The sequence below is a fragment of the Apodemus sylvaticus genome, chromosome 8 (assembly GCF_947179515.1).
Source record: "Apodemus sylvaticus chromosome 8, mApoSyl1.1, whole genome shotgun sequence".
Lineage (NCBI taxonomy): Eukaryota > Metazoa > Chordata > Mammalia > Rodentia > Muridae > Apodemus > Apodemus sylvaticus.
Window position 1 is genome coordinate 94,237,866 of NC_067479.1, and position 15,506 is coordinate 94,253,371.

Sequence of the window (15,506 nt, forward strand, 5' to 3'; positions counted from 1 at the left end):
AGCCAAGTGGATTCTGGGAATGTGGTGGCTGTTGCTCGGCACCAGATGTGCGGGTCATGCTGTCGCCTACATGTGATGTCATGGGTTTCAGAAGTCTTGATACTAACACCTGACAGGGATGTTCCCAAGGCTTTCATTTAGGCGCTGTCTCCGGGTCTGATGTCCTGACCCTGGCAGCATGTTCTACTGGAGAGTTGAAGAAGCCCAGAACAGCTTTCGGAGCTTGCTTTACCCACTTTGGGCAGACAGAGGCTTCAGGCCACTGAGGCAGATAGATTTCCCAAGGTACCTAAAGGTCGCCCCCCCAGGGAGTGCTTTCCAGAGTCGGGTCCAGAGCATCATCATCATAGCCAATCAGGGTAATATAAAGTTCTAGGCCAGCCTGGGCTACAGGGGAAGTAAGACTTTTTGCCAAAGGCAAAACAGACAAACACCACAAAACCAATGCAGAGACGCCAAATCCTTTCTGAATTGTAACTGATGAGATGGAGCTCGGTATTTGGAAGGGACGGCCCAGTTCGCCTTCTGCCATTTCCAATCACCACTCCTCAAACCAGTCCCCTGACTTCGCCAAGTCTGTTCCCTGTCTGTAAAGTAGAGGGGACAGCAGTCTTGTCAGGCTGCTAACGGAGTTCAGTGTGATCATAAAAGCACCCAGCACACGGCTTTGTAGACTGAACAGCGTGGGCTGTTATGACCACAGCAGCCTTGTCATGCCCTGGTACTTTCAAGTGAGGAACAAAGTGTTGATGTTCTATTTCAAGGCGGGGGCCCTGTTGAAGGTTTTCTAAATAGCAGGGGGTGGGGGTGGGGAACCTTGGTCTGGGAGGGCCCTTGACCAGCAAGCCAGGCCATCTAGTGGCTGGTCCATGGGAACATGCTGGGTCCCAGTGCCCCCACTCAGCCGAGGTCCAGGCCTCAGCTTGTCATAGCTTTTACTCACCTTCCGCCCACTGGCAGCCTCCCATCCTGCCCCATTGCCCTGGAAGTGTAACTGGCTCAACACCAGCCCTGGCACCTCCCACTAGTACAGTAATGAAATATGAGTCCCATATCAGCTTGCCCTGGCAGGGAGGTCACCTGGCACAGAAGCAAGCGGCAGGAAGACAGCTTGTGTAGTGACCCCATTTATAGTCCTGAGGAGTCTTTTCTATGATTTTTTTCTTCAGATTTCATTCTTTAGTCTCTCATTAGAATTTAAGCTACCTTTGGGCCAAGCTTGTCTGCTAAAATCACTACACCCACCTTATCAAGACAGACAATACCTATATTTATGTCTATATTTATATCCAGATCAATATCATAGATACTGGGGCTTAAATCCAGGCCTTCACACAAGCTGGGCACCCACAGTACGACTGAGGTATAAACCAATGCTAATATAATATATCTTTAAAACTATCAGCACAAACCATGTTCCAGTGAGTATATGAACAACATAAATTAGACTTGGTTCTCCTCTTCCTCCTCTTTCTCCTCTTCTTCCTTCTCTTCCTCCTCCTCCTTCTTCTGTGGGGAGGTCACAAAGGTTTGGAGATGGACCTGGAAGAACTAGGAAGTGTTACCTGTTATCGGGGTATATTGTGTGAAGTTGCCAAATAATCAATAAAATATGTTGGATTTAAATAAACAAACAGCACACGGGGGTCCCCCACTTGGTGAGCAGCAGCAGGAGGGTTCCAGAAGTCTGGCTGATGCTTGAACCTCACATTCCGAGTCTCAACACTCAGCAGAGCTTGTTTTGTCTAAGAAGATGAGGGCACAGCGCCTTTGAGCCATGCAGTTCATGTTCAGCAGCGCTAGCAACAATGATGCTCCAGGCGGCGTTCATGAGAGCTTAGGAGTGTTCTCTGTCAGTACATAGGACTCAAATCTAGACCCGCTGACTCCTGCCTGCTGGAAGCTCCAGCTGGTTCAAGAGAGGTACATACTGCTGTCTCTTCACTGCGGTAAGGATCTATCGTGGTAAGCTTGAGCAGAAAGTGCCGCAAGGCACTGTCATAGCTTGAGCTGTCGTAACCAAACGCCACAGACTGGAATGCTTAAACAACACATTTATTTCTCTGATTCTGGATCCTAGAAGTCTGAGATCAGGGTGACAGCCAGTTTGGTTCTTATGTGGGGATTCTTCCTGGTTTGTAGGTGGCCACCTTTATGCTATATCCATCCACACCACAGAGGTCGTCCTCCCAAATCTTTTTTTTTTTTTTTTTTTTGAGGTACTAAGCATCAAAACCATGTGTTTGAGAGTGGTAAGAAAATACTACATCTCTAAGACGTATCGCCAGCCCTCGGGTATCATTGATATGTGGCCTCTTATCCGCCATAGCCAATTGCTCAAATGTCTTCTTCGTGTGGCCACTGATCCATCATAATCAGCCCTCAAATATTTCCTTAATATGATTTCTGACTCACAGTAACCAGCCCTCAAATATCTGGGCCATGGTCCCACCATAAAGGCTACATCTTTATCTTAATTACTTGCCAAGTACTCTCCTGAGTATATCTCTGTGTGTGTACTATCACATTCAAGACTGTCACTATATGAATTTTGAGAAGACACATTTAGTCCATAGCAGGTACAGACTGTGGGTAGTTAGGGGTCAGGACGGGGGCCTGGAAAGGCAAAGAATATTGTCAAGGAGGAGATTTGGGCAGAGATGGTGACAGAAACAACGAAACATCTGACAGGGCCTCTTTGAGGACCATTAAGGGGACTGGGGTCCTCATTTGTTTGTTTTGAGACAGAATTCCACCATTCTGGGTGGTCTGGATATATGCTATGTAGACCAGGCTGGACTTAACTCAGAGATACAGCTGCCTCTTGAGTGCTGGGATGAAGGGATCCAAATGTGAGCATCTAAAATATACTGATAAAGACGGTGACAATGTGGAGGGTGACAAGCAGTTACCTGAGAGCAAGGAAGGCCTAAGAGCCTAGAAAATGGTGACCGTGTACATTGGGGACTTTGGGGGGCGGAAAAGCATAAAGTACTTCCAGTCTGTCCTTTGACATGATCCGTTCTGCCCAGGTCTGTGATGTGCAGATTCCAACAAGGTACTTCACACCTCCAAGGCTTACTTTTCTTCTCTATGACAACCAGGCCCAAGTATCAGAGGCTTGGGAAGGTTTCTACAGAACTGCATACATGAAAATGCTGTGTCTGACTTTCAGTCCTCAGCTCTTCCTTTGCAGAATGGGGAGAAGTCCTGTCCAGGCCAGTTGGTGGAAGGCTTATGTAACTACATTTGTGTGAGAGTCAATGGCAAGAATCTAACTGATGTGTCTTTGCTGAGCACTTTGTCCTGACACCAATGCTTGGTTTTTTGTTTTGTTTTGTTTTGCTGTGCTTTGAAACAGGGCCTTCTGCATCCTAGGCTGGCTTCAAACTCATTATGCACCTAAAGATAAAACCTTAAACTCCTGATTCTTCAGCTTTTGCTGCTGAATGCTGGATTTCAGGCACACACCACCAGAGTAGGCGCATGTGTGCTGGGGCCGAACCTAGAGTTTCTTGACTGTTAGGTAGGCACGCTATGGACCCCCAGCCTCCTACCCCATTGTCTAATATCATGGTATTTGATTTATTTGCGAGAGACATATTCATAAAAGAAAACAACCTTCATTAAAAAAAGAAAAGGAAGAAGAGGTCTGGGACGGTAATGTCTGTGGTGGAGTGCTTGCCTTATATTAATGAAGCTCTAGGTTCAATCCCCAGTACTGGGAAGCTGGGCAGGGAAGAAAATTAGCAGGCCTGTAAATTAGCCAGCAGGTTAAGAGCTTACCATATAAACCTGACAATCTGAGTTTGGTCACAGGACCCATGCAAAGGGGAAAAGAGAGAACTGATTCCTGAGAGTTCACAGATACACACACTACACTATGCAAAAATAAAAAAAATATTTAATTAGAAAAACAAAATATGGGCTGGAGAGATGGCTCAGTGGTTAAGAGCACCGACTGCTCTTCCAGAGGTCCTGAGTTCAATTCCCAGCAACCACATGGGTGACTCACAGTCATCTGTAATGAGATCCAATGCCCTCTTCTGGTATATCTGATGACAGCTACAGTGTACTCATATACATAAGATAAATATTTTTTTAAAAGAAACCAATTTTTTCTAGATTTACTTGTTTATTATACATAAGTACACTGTAGCTGTCTTCAGAAACCCCAGAAGAGGGTATCAGATCTCATTACAGATGGTTGTGAGCCACCATGTGGTTGCTGGGATTTGAACTCAGGACCTTCGGAGAGCAGTCTGTGTTCTTAACCGCTGAGCCATCTCTCCAGCCTCAAATAAATATTTTTTAAAAAAGAAAAACAAAATACAACAACAAAGAAGATGACAGCTCATCACTTGGGAGCTGGAGACAAGAGGATCGGGAGTTCAAGGCCATCCTAGACTCCCTAAGTGAATTCCAGGCCAGCCTTGGCTACGCAGACAGATCTTATTTCAAAATAACAGCTGGAATCCCTGTACTTGGGAGAAGCCCGCAGATCACGGAATTCGAGGCAAGTCTTTTTACACATCGAGTTTCAAGCTAGCCAGGACTATATAATGAGACCCTGTCTTTAAAAAAAAAAAAATCAGTTGGGCATGGGAGTGTGCACAGTTATCCAGTGTTCCAGAGGCCTGCGAGTTCTAGGCCAACTAGGACTACAGGGACCGGCGTTGAACACACTATCAAAACAACAATAAAGAGAAAAAAGAAAGGAAAGAAGAAAAAAAAAGGAAGGAAAAAAGAAAGGAAAAAAGAAAGGAAGGAAGGAAGAAAGGAAGAGAGAAAGCAAAACATCAAACCCAAACAAAAGCAAGAAGCGATTGAGACACAGCCTCATAAGTTGTTTGGATTCGTTGCTTCTTGTGCTCCGCCCCCGCTGTCAAAGACCCCAATCAGGAGCGAGGCTGTCGGTGACGTTATTTTTCCGCGACGAAGCGGGCGCCGGCTGCATTTCCGCCTCTGAGCCCAGGCTCTGAGGCTATGGGCAGCCAGGAGGTGCTGGGCCAGGCGGCCCGGCTGGCCTCCTCGGGTCTCCTGCTGCAGGTACTCAGCCGCGCCCGCTCCAGCGCGTGGTGCAGCGGCCAAGCCTCACGAGGAGGCTGCTCTGGGTCCGCCGCACTGCACGGGGTTCCACGGGGGACCAAGGCGGCGGGGAGGGGCTCCGGGTCTAGGAGTTGGGAGACTGCGGTCCCAGTCTTGGCTGATAACTACAAATATGCCATTTTCTTTCTAAGCGTTGTATTTCCATGTGGTATTAGGAGACAATTTAAACAAGTGGTAGAGACGGAGGCTACTTTAATCTGGTATTTTAAGGGGTTCATTTCTTGAGTGTTCCACTTTTGATCCTCAAAACACCGTTCTTCAACTCTGATTGGCATTGAGTTTAGAGAGACCCTATGGCATAGCTAAGAACTGGGATCAGGTTGCAGGCATTGCTTGCTGTGTGACCTAGGGCAAGTCTCACTACAGCCCCTGAGCCTTTAGCTCCTTGTTGACAAAAGTGAATGTAATAGTATCTAATTAAGAAAGCAATTTGCAAGGATTGTTTGAGATCATTTGAACAAGTGCACTTAGCACAGTACCTGTATCCCTAGCATGCATTTAATAAAATGTGTCTGCAATGTGTCCTTGGGTATGACACTTGCCAGTTCATTTACATGGTCCAGAATCCACCTTCACCATTATCCTAAGAGGCACAAAGAGGTTAGGAGAGAGAACCAGGCTGAAAAGATTCAGGTTAGATGACTGCTTTTTAAGATAAGAATTACTTGGGTTAGGTGTAGTGGCACAAGTCTTTCATCCCAACATTCAAGAGATTGAGTTCTCTGTGAGTTCCAACCTGAGCTCCAATCCAGATAGGGCTACATACTTAGACTCTGTCTCAAAAAAAAAAAAAAAAAAAAAAAGTTAAAATCACTTGGCTTTTTTTTTTTTGAGCATCAGTTTATTCTTTTCCTTCCTTCCTTCCTTCCTTCTTTCCCTCCTTCCTTCCTTCCTTCCTTCCTTCTTCGTCTTTGTCTTCATCTTTGTCTTTTTTTTTTTTCAAGACAAAATCTCTCTATGCCTTCCTGTCCTGTAACTCACTGTGTAGACCAGGCTGGCTTTGAACTTAGATCTGCCCTGCCTCTGCTTATAGGTCCTGGCTTTTTTTTTTTTTTCTCGTAGAAAAGAGATTGTTATGTAGTCCAAGCTGGCCTTGAATTCTTGATACTCTTGCTGCAGTTTACAAAGTGCTGGATTAACAAGCACACACCACCATCCCGGCAGCTTCCTCATTTTGAATGAGAACAGCACTGCAGCTTCACGGGTGATTAGGAAGATTAGATGAAATAATTCCTCTTATGTCCTGGCACACTACAAGGTGCTTAGTAAATGTTAGCTACTTTTATTCGAATAAGAAGTTTGCAAATGGCAGTGGAGGGATAAAATAAGCTACATATGAAAGACATAGAAAAGTGCCTTGCACACAATACATAATCAATACATAATCAATGTTGGCCACTCTTCTTTTTAACTCCACCTGTCTAGTTCTTTGTTTTTCTGTTTCACAGTATGGGTGAGTTCAATGTGTTATACATAGTGGTTCATAGTGGCTTTTTTTTTTTTTAGAGAATTATTTATTCTATGTATGTGAGTACACTGTACCTGTCTTCAGACACACCAGAAGAGGTCATTGGATCCCATTACAGATGGTTGTAAGCCACCAAGTGGTTGCTGGGAATTGAACTCAGGACCTTTGGAACAGCAGTTCATGCTCTTAACTGCTGAGCCATCTCTCCAGCCCCATAGTGTTGCTATTTTCTACCTTTGGTAATACCTCACTACCTAGATTGGCGTCGTACGTATAACAGAAACAGGTTATAGCAGAAGACACACTGGAGTAGGAATCTGTGTGAAGCTAAGCTGGGCCATGTGTTTGTTGTTTGATATTAGGCATTGCTTCATTCTGAGTTCTGTTTCTGGCGAATTCTCCTGGTTGTCAGTTGCCGTTGCCATTTGAAGCGAAGGCTCCACACGTCCTGAGCCAGTGTTTAGCCCTGAGCCGAAGTCTCAGCCTTGATTGTCTTTTGTTGTTGTTTTGTTCTTGAGGCAGGGTCTTACTCGGTAGCCCTGGCTGGACTAGAATTCTCTAGGTAGGCCAGGCTGGTCTCAGACTCAAAGAGGTTTGCCTACTTTTACCCTGTGAATGCTGGGATAAAGATTTGTGCCACCGTGATTAGCCTGCTTGGTTGTTTTTAAGGGTCAAATAAAAGATGTAAAAGCGTACTTAATACATGTAGAGTTTTTTATGAAAGCAAATAGAGGCTATGTTATTGATAAGGGTCCACTGGGTGGACTTAAAACTCTGGGTAACCCTAAGAACCTGGACTTCATTAGCACAAAACCTTTATTCAGACCAAATAGAAGGTACTGATATAACCAGAGTCCATAAGTGTCTTGGACAATAATAACTTCTTAAATGTACAATCTGTTTTTTTGGGGGGGGGGGTTGTTTGTTTTTTTTCCCTGAGAGAGGATTTCTCTGTGTATCCCTGGCTGTCCTAGAACTCATTTTATAGACCAGGCTGGCCTCAAACTCAGTGATCTGCCTGTCTCTGCCTCCTGAGTGCTGGGATTAAAGGCACATGCCATGACTGCCCGGCTAAATGTACAATTTTCAATCAGCATATATTGATTTCAATCAGCAAAATGATGGGTTTTATGGTTTTGTGTGTGTGTGTGTGTTTTTAAAAAGCATCATAAAATGTAGATTCCTTGAGTATCTTAGTTCAGTCTTATATGCTTCCTTAAGTTATAATGCTGATACTTAAGGTAGCTTTGCAGCTACATTTTATTATGTAATTTGTCTGAGCTAGCCACAATATAAGTTTTATTGCCTTTAAGTTTTACATTTAAAAATGTTTTTACTTTTATAATCTCATTTTAGCCTTGTAATCAACCTTATAATATCTTTAGCCTCATTTGACAGAGAAAATTGAAGCTTGTAAGAATTAGAAGATATTCCTTGCATTTAAGAGCTAAATAATGGGTGGAGATTCAGCTGAGTACTTTCTCTAATAAGACTATGAACTGGCTTCCAGCCACCAACACGGAGTGTGGAATTTGGCATGTATATATGAACCTGCATGATTCTAAGAGGCTACAGGGCTTTCATCAGATAGAAAAGGTCACCTCTGACTCCATAAACATGGTGATAATCTTGGCACTGGAGACCTGGCCATTCTGTGACACTTTAGGAATAGTGTTAATAGTCTAGAGATTTTCAGACCATGGTAGTCCTCTAGTCTACACGGATTGCATCTTCTGAAATGGTAGCTCTGTGTATGTCTGTATGTGTGTATGTGTCACTGTGAGGATGCTTAACACAGAATTGATTTGTCATTTGTGGCTAGGAAGAAAGCCCATAAGTGAGACTTGCATCCTAATCAGCAGCTCCATTTGGGAGCCCCGTTTTGTTTTGTTTTTGTTTTTGTTTTTTTAAGATTTATTTACTATATGTAAGTACACTGTAGCTGTCTTCAGACACACCAGAAGAGGGCCCCAGATCTCTTTAGGGATGGTTGTGAGCCATCATGTGGTTGCTGGGATTTAAACTCACGACCTTCGTAAGAGCAGTTGGCACTCTTAACTACTGAGCCATCTCTCCAGCCCTGGGAGCCCTGTTTAACGGAAGGTTCTTGTTCTCCTATGTCTCCTGGAAAGATCTCTTTGTTTAGGTGGTTTTCTTTAATGGACAGGCTTCAAAGTCTCAGGGTGTGTCCTTGTTCGATGACAGTAGTTGGTTGGACTCTGTTTTCCCACTCCTATTTTGTATTATCTTATTACTACAATTGTTAATCAAATAAAAAGTGGAAAGCGGCAAGGGTTCAGTCAACAGTGTTTCCTGTGGAAGTAAGACAAGATTGAGTAACTAAGGAGATTAAAATGTCCTTAGAATCCCTAAATATTGCCAGAGAAGAAAGACATTAGGTCTCATTCCTAGTGAGTCTACTGTACTCTGCAGGCTCTTGTTTTAGTGTGTACGGTTTCTATGTGGGATTTTGGGAGTGTCCAGTCTTTTGACTTTTTCCTCTAAAACTGTGTCGGGCTGTATCCACAGCTGTCTTGGGACTCAAGTGGCCCATGGCCCATAGGTTAGGTATATCCGGAGAAAGTTTTAGCTAGGGGTCTGATAGTATGAACCGCTATCACCGTCCTGTCTCCGTCCCCTTGACTTTGAGTCTGAAGATACTATCTGCCAAGGCTTCTCATCTCTTTAAATAAGGGAGATACCCAGATACTTTCCTGGGTTGTTTGCCCACTGCTCAGGATGCTGAGAGACTATAAGGAATTACAGTTCACAGAAAGCAAGTATGTCGACATGAGCATCTTAGAGAAGAGTCTTCATAGCCAAGCGGCTGGGTCATCATCACATCACATCTGGAAGGACAGCCACTCGGTCCTCGTAGTCAAGCCAATGCTCCAGACCTAATTCAAATGTGTTTTCTTACAGGTCCTGTTTCGATTAATCACCTTTGTGTTGAATGCATTTATTCTTCGCTTCCTGTCCAAAGAGATTGTGGGCATAGTGAATGTCAGGTAAGAGGAACAGCCCCGGCACTCTCCACAGCTCCATCACCAGTATCAGAGGTTCAGATTGTTCCCACGTGCCCACTCAGATTCTAGAATCCTGTGCTTTTCCCAGGAGCAGAGCGTTTCAGCCGTGGGCTGTGGAGTGCGGGGCGGGGTTGAGCGGGCACTGCTGTGCTCAATGGACCCATGCGGTGTTTTCCATTAGCAGCCTCCAAATGCACATTTCCCCCATAGTGTTCCGGTTTTTCTGCTCTTAGGGCCCAGGAGAAGAGTGGGAGTAATTCATCACAAACCTTGTCTCAGGTATAATCCTGTGTTCTTGTCCTGCTGACAACAACACAGGAAGCAGGAATTGTGCAGTTCGTGAGGATGTGTCTCAAAATTGCAGGGCTGGGGGCAGCCAGACGTCTTCACTTCTGCCTCAGTGATTTTGCAGTTGAGCTGGTAACTGGGATCAGAGCTTGCATCCTTGTGATGAATTCTGTGGAAAGTGAACTTGTTTTGTCTTGTAAAACTCAGCTTGTTTCTTCTCTATTCTAGGACACCCACACTTATTCTGTCTTCACAAGTGACACACACACACAAAATGCATGAAATGATGGCCTTAGAATAGCTCAGCTTCTCAGGTGTTTCTTTAGAGCCTGATAAACAAAGACAGCATGTTCTAGACAGGGTCTCGTGCCTGCTATTTACCAACCAAGTGCTCATTGTGTTTTTCAAAGAACCCTCATGGCAGTTCTGGAGCTGGGGGCTAGCAACGCAGCTGCCTGGAGCTTTGTGCTAGGTTCACCGTCTCTGAGGCAGTGGTGAGACAGACAGGAACCACTGAGGTTAAAAAGTAGGAAGACAGAGGGAGCAGACTTTTCTCCCCTGCATTCTCTTGCAGCTTGGCAGGTGCCTGCCTTTGTGAGGTGTGGCTTTGTCTCCTCTGCTGTGCTGGCCGGGCTCCTGGGGAGTGGGTGCACGCTGACATCATCAGGCTGCTGGCTGAGGCAGGGAAACCTCAGCTGTTTCTCCTCTAGGTGCAGGAAGACTGGCTCGGGTGCTGGCCTCCTGCAAGGTGCTCAGGCAAGGCTTCCTGATGGAGTTGCAGCAACCTCTGTGGTGCTGCCCGCCATGTCTGTACTGGTTGTCTGCATTGGGTTTGCCCTGATAGTCCTCTGGCTAGGACTACTGTGTGATAGACCCCCTGCTTCTCTCAGAGGTTGCAGTGTCTCCAGCGGGTCCCCTGAGTATGTGGGGTGCTCAGCTTGTCTTTTTCTCCTTACACTCAGGACCATACCCCTGCCCTCAGCCATGATGCCGCCGACTCTGGCCACTGCCACCCTTGCCATCTCACAGTCACGTGTGCCTTGCTCAGTTCTAACTCAGGTTTTCAGCTCAGATGATGGGGCTCTTGTAAGAGATTGCCCTCTACATCCCCACCAGGAGTTTTTGAGTTTTTTGTTTTTTGTTTTTCTTGAAGTCCTGGAGAATCTGGGTGTGGTGGCACACGCCTGTAATCCAAGCCCTTGGGAGGCAGAGGCAGACGGATTTCTGAGTTCAAGACCAGCCTGGTCTACAGAGTGAGTTCCAAGACAGCCAGGGCTACACAGAGAAACCCTGTCTCGAAGAAAACCAAAAAAATAAAAATAAAAAATAAAAAAAAGAAGTCCTAGAGATGCTAGGCAAGCACTGTATCACTGAGTATATCTTTAGTCTCCTTTGTACTTTTTTATTTTTAGATAGGGTCACGCTGAAATGCAGGCTGGTCTTGAACTCATTGGATAGCCCAGCGGGCCTTGACCTTACGATCTTCCTGCCTTAGCCTCCCAAGTAGTTAGAATCACAGGTCTGTGCCACCAAGCTCATCGCAAGTGGCTTGTGACTAATAACTTTTCTTATTCCTATTGCTAGGGAAGTTTCAAAGTTTCTTTCAGTAAAATTTTTAAAAAGCCTGGAGTTCTTACCGGTTTCTACATTTGTTTGTAGACTAACACTGCTTTACTCGACTGCCACCTTCCTGGCCAGGGAGGCCTTCCGGAGGGCTTGTCTGAGTGGGGGTGCCCAGCGGGACTGGAGTCAGACCCTCAACCTCCTGTGGCTAACGTGAGTTGTACTTGAGCACATGACACGTGCCAAGAGTGTGGCAGTGAAATGACAGTACCTGCCTACAGCCAGTGGTCTCCAGTAGGCTTTGGAGTGGGCTCGGGGCTAATCTGAGTAGCAGAAGGGGAGAGTGTCTGGGTTGGCGGTGCTGCTTGGCCTGTTTCCCTCCGTGGCCAGGAGGGGTTCCTGGCCTGGGTTTCTGGCCTGCTGCCGCACTGTTTTTATTCCTTATCTTTATGCCCTGTAGTTTCCCTGGGGCCTCTAACAACTACTTTATATTTTTAAAAAGTTTGGCAAAACTTTCTTGACACCTTTCTTCAATTCTTTAGAATGTTCTTGTAGACCAAGTATGTCAGCTAAAAATTAAAATGCTTTTCTCAGCTAGATCCTTGCAGCGAGGCTGGTGGTCTGTCCCAATGCCACCCTTGCGTAACTCTATTGCCCCACAGAGATGCCTGTCAGAAGGGCTGCTGGCAAGTGTCCATTTCACTAGCAAAATGACAGTGCCCTGTGATGCACACATGCACTGTGCTGGAGACTACTGGTTATTTGGGATGCAAGACATTGCATATTGTCTGACAGTCATTCTAAGCATAGGCAACAGGGTTTTCGTTTGTTTGTATGTTTGTTTTTTCTGAAAAGTTTCCTAAACCAGTGGATATAGTGTAGGCTTTGGAGTGAGATCATGAGTGGGACTTGTTTCTGTTCTTGAGCACCTGTTTATAACTGTGGCCAAGTGACCAGCCCCTCTCAGCCCCAGGGTTCTTCTGAATGGGGAGAGTGACTGAGGATCGTAGAGAAGTGTTAGTGCATTCCCTACTAACAGATTCTTACACTGGTGATTATTTTTAACTATGACTATTGTTTTCATTCAATGTTACTGTTTTAATGTATTTTTATACTTAAAGCTTTGTATATTAAAACTCATCTTTTCTATTCTTCTAGTGTCCCCCTGGGTATATTTTGGTCCTTATCCTTGGGCTGGGTCTGGCTGCAGTTGCTGGAAGTGCCTGATCCCAATGTGGTCCCCTACTATGGAGCTGGTGTGCTGCTCTTTGCTCTCTCGGCAGTCGTGGAGCTCCTGGGAGAGCCTTTCTGGGTCTTGGCGCAAGCTCACATGTTTGTTAAGCTCAAGGTCAGTGCCTCTGTGCTGAGGGAGGAAGTGTGAGCAGTGATGGAAAGTGCGGGGTTTGCCATTGCTATTGTTTTATTAGACTATTGTTTTCATTTAATATTTCTGTTTTAATGTATTTTTATACTTAAAGCTTTGTATATTAAAAATCACCTTTTCAGCCAGGCCGTGGTGGCACACGCCTTTAATCCCAGTACTTGGGAGGCAGAGGCAGGCGGATTTCTGAGTTTAAGGCCTACAGAGTGAGTTCCAGGACAGCCAGGGGTACACAGAGAAACCCTGTCTTGAAAACAACAACAACAACAACAACAAAACCCCAAAACTCATCTTTTGTATTCTTCTATCGTCCCCCTGGGTATATTTTGGTCCTTATGCTTGGGCTGGACAGGGTCTTCCCATGTAGTCCCAGCTGGCCTGGAACTGGCAGAGATCCACCTGCCAATGCCTTTGCTGTCACGCCTGGATGCATTGTTTGTTTATTTCTTATGAGTATGGGTATTTTGCTTGTGAGAATGTCTGTGCATCATTTGGGTGCCTGGCGCCTCCAGAGACCAGAAAAGGGTGTTAGATCTCCTGGACCTGGAATTATAGACAGTTGTGAGCCACCATATAGATGCTGAGAACTGAAACTAGGTCCTCTGGAAGGGAAGCCAGTGCATTTAACTGCTGAACCTCTTCAGCCTCCAGATATGTGCTAGTTAAAAAAAAGCGTTTCATAGGAAAGAATGATTTTTCTAGATTTGATTGTAGAGAAGTAATTTGGAAAAGGTAACATGATGAATTTATTATTTTAAATTTGTCAGATAGGCTATGCTAAAGTTTGTTTTTGCCTATTGATACGTGGCAGGAAACATGTATAATCCTAGTACTCCAGAGGCTGAGGCAGGAGGATGGTGTATTCAAGGCTAGTTTAGGCTATATAACAAGATTTTATCTCAAAAAGCAAGTAGATGCCAGGGACATGGTTTAGTCAGTGGCTTGCTGTACAAGAATGAGGGCCTGCGTCTCTATCCCTGTACCCATGTTCTAAGCCATGGCTGTAATCCCAACCCTGGGGAGGCACAGATGTGGGATCCTGGCTTTTACTGACCAGCAGTCTAACCAAAATAGGAAGTTCCAGGTTCAGTGAAAAACATTTGTCTCAAAAAGTAAGGTAAAGCCATAGAGGAATACACCTGACCTTGATCTCCAGCCTCCACGCCCACACATGCACCTGCTGTACACACATGCACATATATGGATGCATTGAACACACACACAGCCTGTGGTGGGGCAGCTACCTCTACTCCTCTGTAATGTAAATGAAAAACGGGTTCTGTAATAAGGAAGATAAGAGTTAGAATAAAAATTTAGGATTGCTATAAAACATTTCATATATTTCTTGTGACCTTGTTTAGTTGTAAATTATATATAATGTTTATTTTCCTCTTTTAAAATATGCTATTTAATACATACTAGCATGTGTGTGTGTGTGTGTGTGTGTGTGTGTGTGTAAGGCACAACATACTGAAAATGAATGAACTACCCACCCACCCATTCCAAGAACTAAACATTACCTTTGATGCTTGTGCCCAGCCGTGCCCCTTCCCACTGCCAGGGTAACCGCCGTGCTGAAGCCTGTGTCTGTTATGTGTTTTCGCATTCACTCTGTGGTAACATTGCTCCTTTCATCCGTGTGCAGGTCCTTGCTGAGAGCATGTCTGTCATCCTCAGGAGTGTCCTGACGGCTCTTCTTGTCGTGTGGCTGCCTCACTGGGGTCTGTACATCTTTTCTTTGGCTCAGGTGAGAATCATGGCCTTACTCTTTACTCCTCTGTCTCCCCTCTTGCCCCCTCTAGTGTGTGACTCATGCTCACAGTACTCATGCTGTGGGGCAGTTGGAAACGCCAGAACCTTGGCTGGCTAACACGACTGCTGCTGCTCTATCGTCCTGCTTCACACACTGCTGTCCCTGGGGACCTGGGGAGGGCCTGTGCTTTCTGCTGTCCAGCATCAGAACTCCTGTTAGACCTTCTGCGCACAGGTCTGTATCAGAACGATCGTTGATTGTCTAAGAGTCTAATGGGGGAACAAGGGGAAAGACGGGTGGAGTAGAAATCAAATTGTATGTGTATTATTTTCCTTGATTTTCAATCTGTTGTATGCAGAATAGGAGGAAACCCTGCCAAGTATATTTTAAACTTAGATTGTAATCTCACATAATTCAGAGAGAATGAATTAGTCCAAACAAGCTACAGCAATTTTCAGTTGTAGCAATTTCAGCTCCATCTCATATTCTAGGCACAGCCCACAGTTCTAGCTCTAGGAAAGATATTGCTGGAGTGAAAGTACTGTTTTTAAAAATGAAACCTACGCCGGGTGGTGGTGGCGCACACCTGTAATTCCAGTGATCTGGGAGGCAGAGGCAGGCGGATTTCTGAGTTCGAGGCCAGCCTGGTCTACAGAGTAAGTTCCAGGACAGCCAGGGCTATACGGAGAAACCCTGTCTCGAAAAAACCAAATCCAAAAACACCAAAACAAACAAACAAACAAACAAAAAACCTAAAGCTGGGCATACTGGCACACATGGTAAGAGGCAGAGGCAGACTGATTTCTATGAGTTCAAGGCTAACCTGCTCTACATAGGTAGTTCCAGGTCAGCCAAGGCTTCTAGAGAGACCCTGTCTCAAAACATAAACAAACAAACAAATAAATAAATAGTAGAGAT

The 15,506-nt window shown here is 45.2% G+C and overlaps 1 protein-coding gene across 2 annotated transcripts in view; it reads left to right on the top strand.

Annotated features, from left to right (window-relative positions):
- The first annotated feature begins 4,946 nt into the window (after positions 1-4,946).
- Positions 4,947-15,506, top strand: part of Rft1 (RFT1 homolog) — a 36,842-nt gene continuing 26,282 nt past the window's right edge. For both annotated transcript variants that reach the window (XM_052189988.1, XM_052189989.1), the window contains exons 1-5: positions 4,947-5,049; positions 9,500-9,585; positions 11,551-11,667; positions 12,613-12,802; positions 14,481-14,582. In XM_052189988.1, coding sequence (XP_052045948.1) covers positions 4,987-5,049; positions 9,500-9,585; positions 11,551-11,667; positions 12,613-12,802; positions 14,481-14,582 — 558 coding nt within the window. In that variant the 5' untranslated portion in view covers positions 4,947-4,986. The remainder of the gene's footprint in view (positions 5,050-9,499; positions 9,586-11,550; positions 11,668-12,612; positions 12,803-14,480; positions 14,583-15,506) is intronic.